Source organism: Gymnodraco acuticeps, unplaced genomic scaffold, assembly GCF_902827175.1.
Source record: "Gymnodraco acuticeps unplaced genomic scaffold, fGymAcu1.1, whole genome shotgun sequence".
Taxonomy (NCBI): domain Eukaryota; kingdom Metazoa; phylum Chordata; class Actinopteri; order Perciformes; family Bathydraconidae; genus Gymnodraco; species Gymnodraco acuticeps.
In genome coordinates this window covers 35218-54326 of record NW_022990099.1, presented here as the reverse complement: position 1 = coordinate 54326, position 19109 = coordinate 35218, and the positions used below count along the sequence as shown (strand labels likewise).

General features: G+C 40.7%; 1 protein-coding gene across 1 annotated transcript in view; it reads right to left on the bottom strand.

Moving 5' to 3' along the window:
* LOC117546244 (potassium voltage-gated channel subfamily B member 2-like) overlaps positions 1-17943 on the bottom strand; it is a 142498-nt gene extending 124555 nt beyond the window's left edge. The window contains exons 1-2 of the mRNA XM_034216409.1: positions 17621-17943; positions 16035-16720 (exon numbers count right to left, since the gene is read on the bottom strand). Of these exons, the coding sequence (XP_034072300.1) occupies positions 16035-16616 (582 nt within the window). The 5' untranslated portion in view covers positions 16617-16720; positions 17621-17943. The remainder of the gene's footprint in view (positions 1-16034; positions 16721-17620) is intronic.
* Between the last annotated feature and the right edge of the window lie 1166 nt (positions 17944-19109).

Genomic DNA, 19109 nt, shown 5'->3' with positions numbered 1-19109 from the left:
ATGAGTGTCAACTATATCACACGCCCCACGTTATTAAAGAGTATCTTTCTCCTTTGTGCATCAGTCAATCTATAATTACATGTCACTTGATTGTTAGACGCTTTTATCCAAAGCGACTAACATACATTCAATACTGAGGACAATCCCCACAGGAGCAATTTGGGGTGAAGTGTCTCAGGGACGCAACGACATGCTGACTGCAGTGGGACTAAGTGTTGATTTAGACGCTTGGTGTTTTGTTTCAGTAAAAATGGTTCATACCGTCTGTTAGCTGAGTTTCTTCCCGTTAAGTGGGTATGCCACATTAATAGGTTGTTAAATGTTAACAAACCCTGGGATGGTGTTTCTTACAAGATGCTGCGTCTGGTCTGTTTGAGTTTTTATTGCAGGACGTAGAGAGCCCAACAAAGTCCCACACCTGAGTGATGAAGTGCAAAAACCCCCACAATGAATACCAATGAAGGCTCTGATCAACATGATGGAGCGCCGCGTCGGAGCACTACTCACTCTGAGGTATATAAAGGCCGACAAAATGTATGAAGAGGGGACAGGGGGAGCGAGAATGACGATTGCACGGAGATGCTGATATGTAAAATAAATATGAATGTAAAGGGAGGCAGAGAGGGCGGTAAATAAGGAGAGGAGGTGACAAGTATGGAGAGAGAGAGATTCACTGTGTTGTGGCACACACTGAACGCTGGCTCAGCACAATTTTAAGAAGGCTTTCAGATAACGACGTGTGTGTGTGTGTGTGTGTGTGTGTGTGCGTGTGTGTGTGTGTGTGTGTGTGTGTGTGTGTGTGTGTGTGTGTGTGTGTGTGTGTGTGTAACCTGAGAGAGCCTGGCCAAGCCCAAACACACACACACACAGCAAGTTCTGTTTAGTGGAAATGGACGTGGGCTAAGTGTGTGAAGTCCTTTTTTCTTCTCATAATGCACACACCACTACTGTGTGTGTGTGTGTGTGTGTGTGTGTGTGTGTGTGTGTGTGTGTGTGTGTGTGTGTGTGTGTGTGTGTGTGTGTGTGTGTGTGTGTGTGTGTGTGTGTAGAGGTGTGGTTTCTTCTTGCAAAGTGGGTTCACTGAAGCAGGAAATAGAGACCATGGCGTTCGGAGAGTTTAGGAAGACGTCTCTCTTCCTCTCTGAGCCGGTTTCTGAGGCTTTTTGGGACGAGGTGAGACAGGGAAAGACGGACAGGTGAAGGAAGGAGAACATTAGCAACTCAGGAAGTTAAAGAAAACAAATGAAAGGGTGAGGAATCATGCCCACCTGCAAAGGCTGTGACCAATAATCATCAATGAATCCTGTATTGTAATCATGAACCCACAGACGGCTGCAGTTACCGTTAGCTTCATGGAGATTTGTTTTAGTACAGAATGCAACTTTACCAACAGCTCTTATAGCATTGTTTTCAACTTTTAAAAAAGGTGAATTCCTCCCTGCTGTGCAACAAACAGCAGAAAGTTAAAGTTAGCTACTAAATAATAGCATAGCGGAGAATTAGGAAGACATCAGGAAGACACAAACTTCAAATGCTAACTTTTTCTCAACAAGCCTTTTTGATATAAAACATAATATTATGTAAGTGTTCTTTGCTGGCAACTGAATTGCTCTACTATACTAACATTTACTTTATTCAACTACATGTAGGTTCAAGTATGGGCCAATGATATATCAACAAAGTATCATCTGGGCTAATGTATGTCCACTTAACTGAATATATAACATTTGTCTTGTCATTTTAGGACATTTTAAAGTGGGGACGTTACATATCATACCCTTAAGTGACAGCAATTATAATGCATTAATCAATCAAGTCATTATTCAAGACAGAAAGCCAAACATCCTCTAGTTCTTGCATCTAAATTATAAGAAATAATGCTTATTTATCATTCTTACTAAGACCTCTTAAGGGTTTTGTGATTGTCGGTTGGACAAAACAAACAATTTGAAGATCCCTCCTCTGGGAAATCAACAACTTAAACACTGAATAATGACTTGATTAATAATTGACGGATTAGCAGATTAAGGAAATAATCCATAGTTGCAGCAGCCCATGATGGATGAATCCACTGTGGAGATGTGGGGGTGTTTTCTGGGGATGACAGTAGAAATGCTAATGAGGTTTCCGGCCTCTCGCACCATCTGGCCTCTCATTAGCCTCTTCTTGTATCGGCCATGTTGTTTATGCTCGTGTTAAAATGAATTTCTCTCATCCGCCTGAAGTCCTGCTGACTTTCAGAGCGCCTGTTGTTTCCATCCCTGAGTAACAGAGGTCTTGGTCCATGAGTTTCACTTAATGATGTCTTCATTCATGATTTACTTCATGCATGGTGAGTGCACTAAGCCTGCTCAACTGCGTCCAGACTGTAATTCCTCTGCATGCAAAGTTCCCTCTCTGCTAATCATGAAAGTGAAAGAAGGAAAGCAGCAGAGGGAGGTTTGTGCAAAGCAAAGCAAAAGGAGAGGAGAGGATGTGTGTTTCCCACCGGCTGCTCACATTAATCAATGAGAGATTGGTTGGAATTATTAAAACATGACGTGGTTTCAATTAAAGGATTGGTTTGTCTTCAACGACTTTGAGTGTTCCCGTCATTTAAAACATGACCTGGTGAAACCTCTGCTGTAAAAACACAAATGTGATCCAGAGATAATCTGACATCATTACATATTATTCAGAAGCTTTTTGAATTAGAAAAATGCTTTTATGATATGAACTGCTGATTTAATCATCCTTTTGTCTTTTATTTGTGCCATATATATATCAGAAATCAAATGCACCCAAACAATCTTTCCTCTAACGATGTTGGAATGATATCCACTCTTTAAGCCATTAAGGTATTTGGTTTATGTGGTGTTGGTCAGTAACTTCACACGCAACACAAGGAGCTGTCTCCTCCGCGAAAGTCAGATATTTCTGGAGCCACAAATAGATGTTGGTTGGTATTCAAACGTCACAGTTCTTGACTTATCGTAGGTATAGCTACCAACAATCTTAAAGAACATGCAGCGACGTCATGAGTGTAAACTATATCACACGCCCCACGTTATTAAAGAGTATCTTTCTCCTTTGTGCATCAGTCAATCTATAATCACATGTCACTTGATTGTTAGACGCTTTTATCCAAAGCGACTAACATACATTCAATACTGAGGACAATCCCCACAGGAGCAATTTGGGGTGAAGTGTCTCAGGGACGCAACGACATGCTGACTGCAGTGGGAGTCGAACTTGCTACCCCCTGATTCAAAGTCCAGCACACTATCCACTGAGCCACAGCCTCCCTCGATCCTCACAGTGAACACAGAGCTGAATCCAGATCAAAAGCACGCTGAAGGCTCTTTGAGCAGCTGTTCTCTCACTGATTGTGCTGTGATGTTAAATGTTTGTTGATGTGTTGTGTCTTGACATGTGTCTGTTGATGTTACACATGGAGCTGCTGTGATGCACGGAGCATTTCAGACTTGAACTGACCATAAAAGTATTATCGTATCGTATCTAAAACCTGCCACTTCCTGTTTCTACAACAAATCAGCCCAAATCAAACAGCTGGAGTATAACATATATGCATCTGACACGCTTCCCCCTCCTCTCTGCCCTTTGCATTGCGTGATAACCATCCCTTATTGAAACCATTGATCTCAGTTTAAGATAATCCTCATGATGCAGGTGCTCTCTGGAGGTGGAAAGGGTTAAAGTGCTCGACATCCAGATGATGGAGCAGCTGCCTCAGCCCATGCACGACTATAAGAACTCATGTCACCTATAATCTAGGAGGTTGTCTCTTATCTGATTATGATCGCAGGGTAAAGAGGATTTAGGTGCTGCTGCTTCCTAAATGCTCGGCTGCAGTGATTAGAGGCCGCTGGAAGCTTATGTAACCGCGTGTCTGCAGGAGAGAGAAGTCCACCTAAACAACAAGCTCCTCTGCTCTAATGCATACTGATGACTTATATGGCAAAGGGCCAGATAAGAGTTGAATAATAATATCTGGTTGTTATCAGCGTGACTTAAAAACACCGCACTGGAAAGAATGCTGGAAGTAAATGTATAATAAAAACAAGGTGTTTTTGCTTTTAAGAAGTGATCAAATCTGCCAATGGAACAAGTACAAAATGGCGTGGTGAGATTTCTTGAAGTAAAGACGGGATGATTAGAAAAATGAGATCTTGTGTTTAGCTGAGAACTTATTTAGAACTATATTTGACCAGAATCAGAGAATTTGTAACAAAAAAAGCCAGAAATGCTCAGACATGTTCAGCTTTCTGATGTTAGTGGAGATTTTCCTCTAAAATAAGATGTTTTTAAGAGACTTTGACTTCAAAAGATGCTTAAAAACAAGACTTCACTTATTAAGTCTTGTATCAAGTGGAACGACATATTCTGACTAGAAATTAGAGAAATGAAGCTCAGCGCAAGTTCTTTCAGCACACTCTCATTCACAATTCTCTCTCACTCACTCGCCCTTCCTTCAATAAGCAAGGGTGCGTCATACCCCCAGCTAAACCAATCAGACACGTCTCATCCCCCACAAGCCAATCACAGCACACCCGGCAAACGTTTAAATCGGCTCTTCTCTCCCTCGCCAGCATCATTCAGAGAATTGATGCACCCCACCTCCACCTCCACCTCCTTCACCTCCAGTCATCAGATCCAGGGCCAGGCTAGCCCAGAAGAACCCTCATCATTAAGGATCTGAATCCCCCTTCAGCACCACCAGTGCCCCCCCCCTAAATCCATCACAGTATGATGGGGTCTAACCTCCAAAGTGTATATTACCCAGGGGGTCCGCGGGGTCTTATCGCTTTGAATAAGTGAACAAATCTGCCAATGGAACAAGTACAAAATGGCGTGGTGAGATTTCTTGAAGTAAAGACGGGATGATTAGAAAAATGAGATCTTGTATTTAGCTATAACTATATTTGACCAGAATCAGGGAATTTGTAACAAAGAAAGCCAGAAATGCTCAGACATGTTCAGCTGACTGATGTTAGTGGAGATTTTCCTCTAAAATAAGATGTTTTTAAAAGACTTTGACTTCAAAAGATGCTTAAAAACAAGACTTCACTTATTAAGTCTTGTATCAAGTGGAACGACATATTCTGACTTGAAATTAGACAGATATACTTGGCAAGATTTTACATTTTTGCAGTGCGAGACAGGCTCACGACCCACAAACCCCAGAATCTGATTTCATCCATCAATGTCAGCGAAGTGGGCAACTTTTCACTAAATAAGTGAAGACTGAAAACATCTCTTCCATAAAATGCCAATGCGCATCGATCTATCCTCCTGAAGACGGACCACAATCCATGCACAGATGAAAGGATGATAATGACACAGTTGACCTGAGGGCGAACGCCGTGCAGGAGTCTGGATTTAACGCTGACCAAAGGCCTCTTTGTTTTTGACTCTCACACTTTCAGAAACGACATCAACACACACACACACACACACACACACACACACACACACACACACACACACACACACACACACACACACACACACACACACACACACACACACACACACACACACACACACACACACACACACACACACACACACACACACACACAGCCACATGCTTCCTGAAAGGATGGCGAGTTAGTGTCTGTCTACAGAGATATAAAACAACAGGAAGCTTTAGTTTGCACATCCTGTTACATTTCAAACGTTGCATTAATGTCACTGCTGAAATTAATTGGAAGAGCACGGAGAGATCACAGACCTCGGCCCAGGCGCTTCCAGAAGTAGAAAATAATGCCTGTATCTAGTCAGTGATTCGGATCCACTCCAAAGTGTAATCATTTCTCCCTTGGCACATGTTACATCCTCCCTTTACGTTTCATGAAAATCGTGCCAGTAGTTTTCCCCATAACCTCGCAAAATACAACACAAGACCAGAGATGGCAAAAGTACACCCAACCTTTACTCAAGTAGTACAGATACTCGTGTTTAAAATACTCATGTGAAAGTAGAAGTACTGACTAAACTTCTTTACTCAAGTGAAAGTAAAGAACTTTGAAATGTACTTCAGTAAAAAGTACCCATAACTAGCAGCTGCTTTAAAGAGTACCTGACCTCCCTTTATATTAATAGAACAATAATGTCATTGTTAGCTAATGAATGTTTCCATGCTGAACAACGGCAACATGACAACGTTTCCATTGGTCCCTCTTCTTTAGAGAAGACCAGGAAATGATGGATACACGGATCGTGTTCAAATCAATAGGCACGCAATGACTCTAAAGAATAATGATCACGCATCAAACACACATTCAGACTAAAGGAACCAGCTGTTTGGGAAATGAGAGAAGTAGAAAGTACAAGTATTTGAGTTCAACATGTAAGAAGTAGAAAGTACAGGTATTTGAGTTCAACATGTAAGAAGTAGAAAGTACAGGTATTTGAGTTCAACATGTAGAGAAGTAGAAAGTACAGGTATTTGAGTTCAACATGTGAAGAAGTAGAAAGTACAGGTTATTTGAGTTCAACATGTAAGAAGTAGAAAGTACAGGTATTTGAGTTCAACATGTAGAAGTAGAAAGTACAGGTATTTGTGTTCAACATGTAAGAAGTAGAAAGTACAGGTATTTGAGGTTCAATATGTAGAAGTAGAAAGTACAGGTATTTGTGTTCAACATGTGAGAAGTAGAAAGTACAGGTATTTGAGTTCAACATGTAAGAAGTAGAAAGTACAGGTATTTGAGTTCAACATGTAAGAAGTAGAAAGTACAGGTATTTGAGTTCAACATGTGAAGAAGTAGAAAGTACAGGTATTTGAGTTCAGCATGTAAGAAGTAGAAAGTACAGGTATTTGGTTCAACATGTAAGAAGTAGAAAGTACAGGTATTTGGAGTTCCAACATGTGAGAAGTAGAAATGTACAGGTATTTGAGTTCAACATGTGAGAGTAGAAAGTACAGGTATTTGAGTTCAACATGTGAGAAGTAGAAAGTACAGGTATTTGAGTTCAACATGTAAGAAGTAGAAAAGTACAGGTATTTGAGTTCAACATGTAAGAAGTAGAAAGTACAGGTATTTGTGTTCAACATGTAAGAAGTAGAAAGTACAGGTATTTGGGTTCACCTGACATAGAAGTAGAAAGTACAGGTATTTGAGTTCAACATGTAGAAGTAGAAAGTACAGGTATTTGTGTTCAACATGTGAGAAGTAGAAAGTACAGGTATTTGGGTTCAACATGAGAGAAGTAGAAAGTACAGGTATTTGGTTCAACATGTAAGAAGTAGAAAGTACAGGTATTTGGTTCAACATGTAGAAGTAGAAAGTACAGGTATTTGGGTTCAACATGAAGAAGTAGAAAGTACAGGTATTTGGGTTCAACATGAAGAAGTAGAAAGTACAGGTATTTGGGTTCAACATGTAAGAGTAGAAAGTACAGGTATTTGAGTTCAACATGTGAGAAGTAGAAAGTACAGGTATTTGAGTTCAACATGTAAGAAGTAGAAAGTACAGGTATTTGAGTTCAACATGTAAGAAGTAGAAAGTACAGGTATTTGTGTTCAACATGTAAGAAGTAGAAGTACAGGTATTTGAGTTCAACATGTAAGAAGTAGAAAGTACAGGTATTTGTGTTCAACATGTAAGAAGTAGAAAGTACAGGTATTTGAGTTCAACATGTAAGAAGTAGAAAGTACAGGTATTTGTGTTCAAAGTGTAAAAATTAAAAGTAAAAAGTGGTCAGAAAATAGTGGAGTAAATTACTGATACCAGAAACATGTACTTAAGTACATTAAAGAAGTATTTGTACTACACTACTTCCCACCTCTGCTCAAGACCGTACTAAAAACCCATCATCCTTATCGGCTGTAATCAAGGAAACAGAATAGTTTGATATGCATTTGTGTTAAAGTGTTACAGAGCTGTTTAATGCCATCATCCTCAGAGTCTGCAGTGGACTGAGTTTGGCTGCTTCTGAGCGTAGGAGGACGAACAGCACGAGTCTGCAGGCCCACAGCTCCACATTCCCACCAGCTAGACTAGATTATTAGATAAAGGGCAGAGTAATGGTGCTCGTCCACATTAGGAGCAGGCTGGACATGCAGGGAGGGGGGAAGGACCCATAGAAAGCACAACTTGAAATGTCTGGCGAGTAGAAACATTGATCTCTTTAAGATGCTCTGAATCCTCGGCCATTATTTTCCCAGAGCGAGCAGACTCCAAAGTGAATGAAAAGGAGGGGGTGTTTCTGATCTAGAAGCTTTGCATGGACACAAATCAAAACAAAAATATGCTGCTCTTGCAAAAATAATATGTATCCACCACAGCCTGATTCATGTGTTGAAACCCTCTCTAATTGTGCGGGGAAGTCCTGGTATTTATTTCACTCTCCCTGCATATTGATCTCATCTGAGCACAGAAAAGAAAGCACAGGAAAATACAAAAGCAGAAGCCTGTGTTATTCAAGCTCCTTACAGCACTACAGTAATTTGGATATGGCTTCCTTTTATGAGCTTGTGCTAAGTGTATTTGCTGTACGACTACACCGTGACTCATTGTAAACACAAGAGGGTCAGGCCAGCACAAATCCTTCTGGCTCAATATCAAGGATGACACGTTCTGCTGGATTAATAGAAATTATAGCCCACAGTTACAAAACAATGCATCCATCTCCTGTATTCTATAAACAAGAGTGCCACTCTAATCTTATATAATGTTCGAGCACATGACGGCGCTTCACCGGCGGCTATAAGCTGAGCAGAGCAGAGATGTAGCACTTAAGAAAAATGGTTTTTGTAGTTGTATTTTCAAAGTGATGGAAATCCAACTAAGTGTTTTCAACTGCAAGCGCCTGTAGGTTTACACACAAGAGCCCAGAGGAGAGGCATCACATCCGGACTCACACTAAAAGAAATGGGACCCGTCTTTGTTCTGCAAGCCACGAGCAAGTCTTTGCACTCAAGTCTAAAGTACTAAGCCCTAGGAGTTTAGTCTTGAGTCCGAAAGAACCCAATTTCAACCAAAGCTTTTACATAATGCAATTTCGCTTTGTCGACGAGAGTTTTTGAACAAGAACAAAAATATCTTTGTTGCCATTTCTTCCAACTGGAGCTGAATAAAGTGACGTTCGTTCTCTAAAGAAGCCCTATTTTCCCTTACCTGTAGTGATAGTAATAATACATGTTATTTATATAGCGCTTTTCCTGGTGCTCAAAGCGCTTTACAAGCAAGTATAATAACAAAAGTAAAAAAGTGCTGAGCCAGGTGGAAGAGGGGCGAGGGGTTAGTGTTATATAGTGTGTCATACAGTTAGTTACCCATTGGACTCCTTTTTTTACTTCTAGAACATTGTGACATCACTATGGAACACTCCTATTGGCTAGCGCTACAACATATTGTACATGATAGGCGGGGCGGGACATCTCTAAGCTGTTGACCAATCACAACAGAGCGTAGAAGAGAGCAGAGAAGTGTCATGCTGGGGAATTAATAGCATCAGTTGATGGAGCAACGAAAGGGACATTTATGAAATCATGACACGCTTTGACATATTTGAATGAAGTATTTTTAAGTCAAGAGACTCCAAGTGAAGTCCTCTTTGAGTTGTGAGTACTAGTGCATTTAAAAGTCCCCTATTATTCTGTTTGTCATCAATATATCACAGGTCTCAGATATATCCAGAACATGTCTCTGATTGGCTGAAACACCAAACAGATCATTGCAGCATTACCCATAATCCCCTCTGTTTCAGCCCTGTTTCCAAAGTGCTGATTCTCTGTCTGTTACTTTAGAGCAGGGGGGTCAAACTCAATTTCATCTCGGGCCACATTAGCATCATGGTAGCACTCAAAGGGCCGGTTTTATAGACTATATAAAATACATATATAAATATTTAATATATATAAAATAATGTATTATATTACATCATTGCCTCTGCATTGGATTATTATCAGATAGGGTAATAATTAAGTCTGAAAGCAGAAGTCTGGGGCAAATAATTGCAAGTCTCTTCAGTGAGAATGTCACAAAATGATTTAAAAAGAAAAGCCAAATTCTGAGGAAAAAAAGTCAAAATCCAAAAAATAAATAAGTGACATTTTGAAATAAAAGTCAGATTCTGAGAAAATAGGAATATTTTGAAGAAAAAAATTCTGATTCTGAGAAACAACTCCAATTTGAAATGCATTGTGGGACATGTAGTTTATGGGCAACGTGCTTCTGTAAATCGGCATGTAACCGTATAATAAACATATTATATTCTTTCCAAGCTCTTGTGGGGCCGCATAAAATGAAGTCACGGGCCGGATTTGGCCCCCGGGCCTTGAGTTTGACACCCTTGCTTTAGATGAAAATAAGGAGCCCCTCCCCACGCCCCTCTGAGAGACATTTGGTTACAAAGAACTCAATGGTGCTCTAGGAGGACATTTAGGTGATAAGGGGGGGGGGGGGTTACCTTGGTTGCTGATTGGCTAATGGTTACACAAGACAACACATCGTTATGACATCATAAAGTGGCCAAAATCTGATCAGCTCATTTTCAGGTTTTTATAGAAATGGATCAAAAAGAGAGAGAATCTTTGTTCCTGAAACTTTCAGAGTCTCTTTCCACAGAGGGGACACAAAAAAGTGGATTTTGCATAATAGGTGACCTTTAAGGCAAGAGGCTCCAAGTCTTTTACTGCCTTAATTCCTGTCTACGCACCTATGACTCAAGTATGACTTAATAACCACACTCAACCCAGAGTCCACACTACCACAGAGAGGCCTTGCATTAGCCCGTGTCCTTTTTGTTATGACCATTTCATTCATTATTCATGGGGAAAGGTTTGCAAAAGATCCAGCTCAGCATCCTGAGGCGTGACTTTCATGACTGCAATTCTTACATCATCCTCTCCCCCCCCCATCCTCACCTTTTTCTCCCTTTAGATTTTTCATTCAAAGTTATTTTGCATGCAAATATGTTTCGATCTTATCCGACAAATAAGGACATTTAAAGCCTTTGAGAAAATTGTATAACAAATCTCACTGTACATTTGTATTCTATTTAATATTTAATATTCCATCCCTCACATGCATATATAATAACTTGCTTTATATTTTGTGAGAGTACATTTGTAATTCAACATGTATATTTTCTACTTTCTTGTTTATTTCTAGTCTAAGTCCATGAAATACTTCTTATCTTAGTGTCTGAGAGGAATCAAATAACGACCAAAGAAGCTCAAAATGTCCGATAAATCCGCCTTGTTTGACTCAATGCAGTTTATTTAATGATTCTGGATAAAACACAAAGCCCTTCTCTCTCTTACCTCACTTTAGATTTTTCATTAAAAGTCATTTTTCATGCAAATCTGTTTTGATCTTATCCGACAAATAAGAACATTTAAAGCCGTGGATTTTGATGAAACTTGTCCGGACATTTTATAAACCGTTAATCTAAGGAAGAAATGTCTAGTTTCCGCCCCAGTTTCTCTCCGTTGCGTGAGGTCTTCTCAGAACTCCCAAAGCGTGCACAAGCGTTATTACTGAGGATTGTAATGGTAGCTTGATTGACCCTTGAGAAAAAAATGTCAGAGCTCTTGTGCTTAACATTTCTTTTGAGGGCAGAGAGCGCCATAGGTGCTCCAGAGCTGAATGACGGGCTGTGATATCTGATTGCAGCAGAGAGGTAGTGATTGCATTGGACAAAGGGCTCAGGTTGCTTTGAATGAAAGCGCACAGCTGTGTTCCAGACTAGTAATGGCATTTTTTGTTTTGGTCAAGGGCTTTCAAGTGTTCTCAGTGCCGCCATTATAGGCTTCCCTGACCTCTGGGAGCTGCTATTTGACAACAGATCGGCCCCGGCAGTCTATTTCCAAATGTTCTCTCAGCTGTGGATAACCTCGGTGCGTTCAGAGGACTTGGACATTAAGTCACTTCCAAGTTCTCCTCGTCGAGCACTCAGCAGAACGTCAATGTGCATTAGGGTGGGATTTCCCTTTAAGGTTTCACAGGCTTCCCCCAAAACCAAAGTGAACAGGTCAGCAGCAGAGAGGGCAAAAGTACACACATCCTTTACTCAAGTAGAAGTACATACTCGTGTTTAAAAAATGTAAAAGTAAGAAGTAGAAAGTACAGGTATTTGAGTTCAACATGTAAGAAGTAGAAAGTACAGGTATTTGGGTTCAACATGTAAGAAGTAGAAAGTACAGGTATTTGTGTTCAACATGTGAGAAGTAGAAAGTACAGGTATTTGAGTTCAACATGTAAGAAGTAGAAAGTACAGGTATTTGAGTTCAACATGTAAGAAGTAGAAAGTACAGGTATTTGAGTTCAACATGTGAGAAGTAGAAAGTACAGGTATTTGAGTTCAACATGTAAGAAGTAGAAAGTACAGGTATTTGGGTTCAACATGTGAGAAGTAGAAAGTACAGGTATTTGAGTTCAACATGTAAGAAGTAGAAAGTACAGGTATTTGGGTTCAACATGTAAGAAGTAGAAAGTACAAGTATTTGAGTTCAACATGTAAGAAGTAGAAAGTACAGGTATTTGGGTTCAACATGTAAGAAGTAGAAAGTACAGGTATTTGTGTTCAACATGTAAGAAGTAGAAAGTACAGGTATTTGTGTTCAACATGTAAGAAGTAGAAAGTACAGGTATTTGAGTTCAACATGTAAGAAGTAGAAAGTACAGGTATTTGAGTTCAACATGTAAGAAGTAGAAAGTACAGGTATTTGAGTTCAACATGTAAGAAGTAGAAAGTACAGATATTTGAGTTCAACATGTAAGAAGTAGAAAGTACAGGTATTTGGGTTCAACATGTAAGAAGTAGAAAGTACAGGTATTTGAGTTCAACATGTAAGAAGTAGAAAGTACAGGTATTTGGGTTCAACATGTGAGAAGTAAAAAGTACAGGTATTTGTGTTCAACATGTAAGAAGTAGAAAGTACAGGTATTTGGGTTCAAAGTGTGAGAAGTAGAAAGTACAGGTATTTGGGTTCAACATGTAAGAAGTAGAAAGTACAGGTATTTGGGTTCAACATGTAAGAAGTAGAAAGTACAGGTATTTGAGTTCAACATGTAAGAAGTAGAAAGTACAGGTATTTGTGTTCAACGTGTAAGAAGTAGAAAGTACAGGTATTTGTGTTCAACATGTAAGAAGTAGAAAGTACAGGTATTTGTGTTCAACATGTAAGAAGTAGAAAGTACAGGTATTTGTGTTCAACATGTAAGAAGTAGAAAGTACAGGTATTTGAGTTCAACATGTAAGAAGTAGAAAGTACAGGTATTTGTGTTCAACGTGTAAGAAGTAGAAAGTACAGGTATTTGTGTTCAACATGTAAGAAGTAGAAAGTACAGGTATTTGAGTTCAACATGTAAGAAGTAGAAAGTACAGGTATTTGTGTTCAACGTGTAAGAAGTAGAAAGTACAGGTATTTGTGTTCAACATGTAAGAAGTAGAAAGTACAGGTATTTGTGTTCAACATGTAAGAAGTAGAAAGTACAGGTATTTGTGTTCAACATGTAAGAAGTAGAAAGTACAGGTATTTGAGTTCAACATGTAAGAAGTAGAAAGTACAGGTATTTGAGTTCAACATGTGAGAAGTAGAAAGTACAGGTATTTGAGTTCAACATGTAAGAAGTAGAAAGTACAGGTATTTGTGTTCAACGTGTAAGAAGTAGAAAGTACAGGTATTTGTGTTCAACATGTAAGAAGTAGAAAGTACAGGTATTTGTGTTCAACATGTAAGAAGTAGAAAGTACAGGTATTTGTGTTCAACATGTAAGAAGTAGAAAGTACAGGTATTTGTGTTCAACATGTAAGAAGTAGAAAGTACAGGTATTTGTGTTCAACATGTAAGAAGTAGAAAGTACAGGTATTGTGTTCAACATGTAAGAAGTAGAAAGTACAGGTATTTGAGTTCAACATGTAAGAAGTAGAAAGTACAGGTATTTGAGTTCAACATGTAAGAAGTAGAAAGTACAGGTATTTGTGTTCAACATGTCAGAAGTAGAAAGTACAGGTATTTGTGTTCAACATAAGTTGTACATAAATAGTACTTAAGTACAGTAACAAAGTATTTGTACTCCACTACTTTCCACCCTCGGAGAGCGATCTGTTCGATTCTTCATCCGGATAATGTATTGTTTCTCTCTGGTCAGCAGTAATGGAGGATGATCGGAGGTAAATCACTTCAGATATCACACAGCGTGTCAAATTACCGCGCTGCTGTCACCCGGTTTGACTTAATTCAGATATCGGCGGCCTCTTTCAAATTGATTCTCGCCTAGCTGGAAATTATTACGCTGAGGCGGGGTTCTTGTCAATCACAAATCACTCGTTGATTTAGTGTAAACAAGCCAGGAGTAACACAGGGAGGAGGAGAAGAGTGGCATATCACCAGAACTGCAACTCCCTCCTGTTATTGATTAATCAATGAAGCGTAAAAAAAGTTAGATAATAGTCAAAAATATCCAAGTCCTAGGGGATGTCTTTCTGTCAATCCAAACCCCAGATATATTTACTTTTATATCTTATAAACCCAAGGAAAGTATGACATCTCCATTTTAGAGAGGCTACAAATCTGCATTTTGACCTTTTTAGCATGAAACATTTCTAAAACAAGTCATAAATTACTAAATTAGTGGTTATTCCTCCATCTGAACCATATGTTGTCAGAGTCATTACAATATATTTGTCATTTTGAAAGCTGACTACCAAGCTGTACATTTAGCACAAGGTACCAGAGGTCTGAAATAAAATCTTGAAGGATTTCCAAACAGCCGAAACATTGCAACACATGTACAGCAGCTCAACAGGAGCTGCATATCTCCCATACAGGATGACGTCACACACACACACACACACACACACACACACACACACACACACACACACACACACACACACAACACACACACACACACACACACACACACACACACACACACACACACACACACACACACACACCCACACACACACACCACACTGGACCCTGTGATTATGACCCTCTGACTGGGAATATAATCCCTGCACTGCATCGATGATGGGATCAGGACACTGGAGAGGAGAGGAAAGCTAAATGACCAGTGATTGGATTTCGTAAAGGTTGACGCACTAATTGAGGATTCAGAGTGGGGGGTCGGGATGATGAAGAGGAGTAAGAGGAAGAGGAGGAGGAGGAGTTATATAGATGTCATCACCATCATGAATGCAAATGCCAGAATAATTTGGATTGTACGTCAGACAGATTTTATAGGAAAGCTCCCGAGTACAAAGGCTGTGAGACTTCCAATGTGTGATAAGAGTAGGGAGAATTCACTGCAAGCAAGTTTTTGATAAGGTTTCTACCGCAGCTAATGTGAAACCAAAAGAAAACAAACATCCAGGGGTTGAAGAAGAAGGGACATTTAGACAAAAACACCTGGAGATTCAACAACTTCTGTCCAAACCCTTGCAGCAAAATCAAGTAACAGAAAGAGACTTAAAACCAAATTAACAACCGGTTTTAACAGCTTTTTTGCCCAGCACCACACCTCCTCTGAACCAATCCTATTTCCAGTAAGTCTATCTGCTGTTGTGTACTACGTGTGAGAGGAAAACCCCCGGTTATTGTCCACGTTTCATGAGAAAACAGCTCAACACTGACATGTAATTCCACTGCATGAGAAAAGAGGCTTAACTGGTGAACATCGACATATTTCATCCCGGCAAAGAAAGCTGACACAGCCAATAACTTCTGTCAAAACAAATCGAGTCTAAATCTAGCTCCTGCAGTGATTCCATTTGACTTCACCGTGATTTCACATCTACTTCATTCTCTGCTATTACGACACACACAGGAACCCAAAGACTCTATTTTAATCCATCAACTGTTGCTATTAAGAAGACAGAGTCAGACAGATGGCCTCAGATGAGCGTACAGTGCACGCCTGTTTAACATTCAAAAGCATGAACCCATGGATATCTCTTACAGGTGGGAGTACAGGCCTTTAATAGGTGTGCTTGTAATGTGTTATGATCCGGGCTCGGGGAATGTGAGATGGGGGCGGCGCGTGATCACACTTGCTGTCTCGGTTTCTTACCTTGGCAGCCACCGAGGAGCTGGGTTTCTCCAGGAGATCCCAGAGTTTCTTCCTCTTGTCGGGGCAGCAGGTGTTATCAAACTCTATCTCGCCCTCTCGATCTCTCATCGTCTCCGCCTCCCTGCGAAGCTCCTCGTTCATCTGCTCCTTCTTCTGGTGGTATCGCGCCTGGCAGCAGGACTCCAGGTAGATCTCGTCAATCCCCCAGTAGTCCAACTCCTGGCCGAAGGAAAGGGCGCACATCTCCTCCATCATGTGCAGTTTCCCCGTGCGGTAGAAGTTCAGGATGGAGGTGAAAGCTCCCGGGTGGCGGTCGAAGAAGTACTCATTCTCGTTGAGGCTGTAGTCGTCGCACACCTCCATCAGGGAGTCGTGGGTGTTGCAGTCTCGAAGTTTCCCGAGGCGAGTCCTTGGTAATCGGTCCAGAGTTCGCCATAAGACCTCGTGATTCAGCCCCCCAACGTTGAGGCGAACTCTGCGAGACCTTGCTTTGATGCGGACGATATCGATGGGCTCGGGGGGAAGAGAAGAGTTGGACCTGATGCTCGAGGACTTCAACCCTGGTCCAATCTTCTCAGCCATGGTGATGGAAAAGGGGGAGATGTTACTCTAACAAAACAAAACAATAAAAAAGTCCCAAGAATGTTGATTTATGTTGGATCCTCTTTAGGGAAGTCCCTCCATGGCTGAGGAAACAAAGAGACAGGTTATGAGATTAACATTTTGCAGTGTTCAGCATTTTTCAAGGCAGCTAGATATCATCACTTTCCTGACACACCTGTTACTTAAAGTCAGTCATAAAGAACAGCCGTCATTGATCCTTTCATCACATTTCTAAGGAACAATCAATAATTTTTGTTTTAACTGTCAATATGGCTGCTTTGCACTGCTGTGTAGTGAAGCCATGGAAACCCTGCTCTCTCTGCAGTCCCATCGCTCAGAGAAGGACTCAGGAAGCAATGAACCAAAATAAACCTCAAAATGCATTCAAGTGTTCTCATTATTTGATTAAATTAATAAATGTTAGGTCATTTTAATCACATTTGCTGACTAATGTAACCTCTTGCACATACAAAAAGCCACTGTGAAGGGTTTGTATGTTGAACTGAATGATTGATGCCCTTTGCTCTTGGATAAGTCCTCAAAATGATGTAAAAAGTTGCACATATTGGAGTCTTTAATCATGTATTGTGGCAGGTTACCATTTGAATTAGAAGCAAGGCTTAACATCATAGTTCAGACTGAAGATAAGAGGATTTTCTTGAATGCAACAGTTTTGACTTTGCCTGATTCTCTGTAGCAAACACTGGCCACTACAGAGACTATTTCACTATGCAAATGGGACAGAGTGAGTAGGAGTGTGTTGGATTTAAAGCCGCATCGCATTAGTAATCCATTCCTCCTAACTTGTTCTGCAGTCCTATAAATCTCAAAGCCTTGCAGAGGCGATTTCTGTTGTAGGTTTTTTTTAAATCCAACCCTGTATGGTGATCAGTCTCAAACCAAGCTGCACCCGCAACGCGTGAGATCTGCTGGTGTGTGTTCAAAGTGTCCAGAAACTGACACAGACAAACTGTTTCTCTCACCTTGCCGAGATAAACCACCTTTTGCATGCAAACTCCTCTTGTTCCTTGGGGGAGTAGAGGGTTGAAAGGGAGCCGGGATCCCCCCTGGTCAAGCGGCCACTGAGGAGGAGAGCAGTCCGCGGACGCCTCGCAGAGAACGCGCGTCCCACATTTGATGAAAAACGAGTCGAAAAGAGAGGAGGAGAAAGAAGACCACCGTGAATATCTTCCTCTACTGATGTCCACAGCGACAGAACCGGCGTGGTTTCTCCATCTGTGGAAGCAGTCCTGCCTGTTCCTACATCCGGAGGGTCTGAATCACTGTGCTGCAGACGCGTAAAAGGAGAGTGGAAGGAACGGGATAATCTGCAGAGTGTCCCGCTGCACACTACACGAGGAGGAGCACCCTGCGCCACATCCTCCCAATAAAACACTAATGCAACTGGGCAGCACATTACACTCCGTAACACATCCGAGTGAACCCAGGTCGTCACATTTCGACATTATAGGAAGAAATAAGAGGATAAAGTAGAAAGGTTTTAAACACTCACAGAACGTGCCATTATCAGAGTCAGAATACCTTAGTGGGGACATGCACATTGTTACAGTGGAAACGAGCCAAAGACAGCTTAATGTTACCTAAGTAGCTCGCACTAATATTTCTCTTTGCACATTTCACTCCTTAACACATCCGAGTGAACCCAGATCGTCACATTTCCACATTGTAGGAAAAATAAGAGGATAAAGTAGAGAGGTTTTAAACACTCACACACAACGTGCCATAATCAGAATCAGAATCAGAATCAGGGGAGATGTACATTGTTACAGCAGAAAATAGCGTAATGTAAGTGGCTTGCACTAATATCTCTTTTGCACATTCTCAAAGATATTGAAGTGACTGTTATTTTGTATATTTGATTGGTGTGTTTTTATTTAGGTCTTAATGTGTGCACATGTCCTTGACTGTATATACATATTGGCACACATGTTTTTATATACATTTGTTTTTATATTCGGGATTGTGGGAAACGGTATTTCGATCTCTCTGTCTGTACACAAACAAACTGAGAGATTGACAATAAAGTTGACTTTGACTTGAATGAATTATGAAAAAAAAGTTACACAATTTACAAAAAACACATAACTTTATCTCATATCTTAGAAAGCTTCGTAAAGCCTGGGTTTGAAGAGTTGGCAGCAAATGAGATGCCAACCTCCTCCTCCCCTTCCTCCTCCTCCTCCTCCTCCTCCTCCTCCCCTCCTCCTCCTCCTCCTCCTCCTCCTCCTCCTCCTCCTCCTCCTCCTCCTCCTCCTCCTCCTCCTCCTCCTCCTCCCACACTCTGTGTTGCCACTACAAGTGAAACAACAGCTAAGCATCACATGAGATGCCCACCTGACCCACAGGTAACATGGTCCAACAGGAGGCTCCTGACCACTTTGACAGAGCACTAATACTCTACTTAGGAGTCATATCTATTAGCTATAAATGCATATTGATCTCCCACTCCCT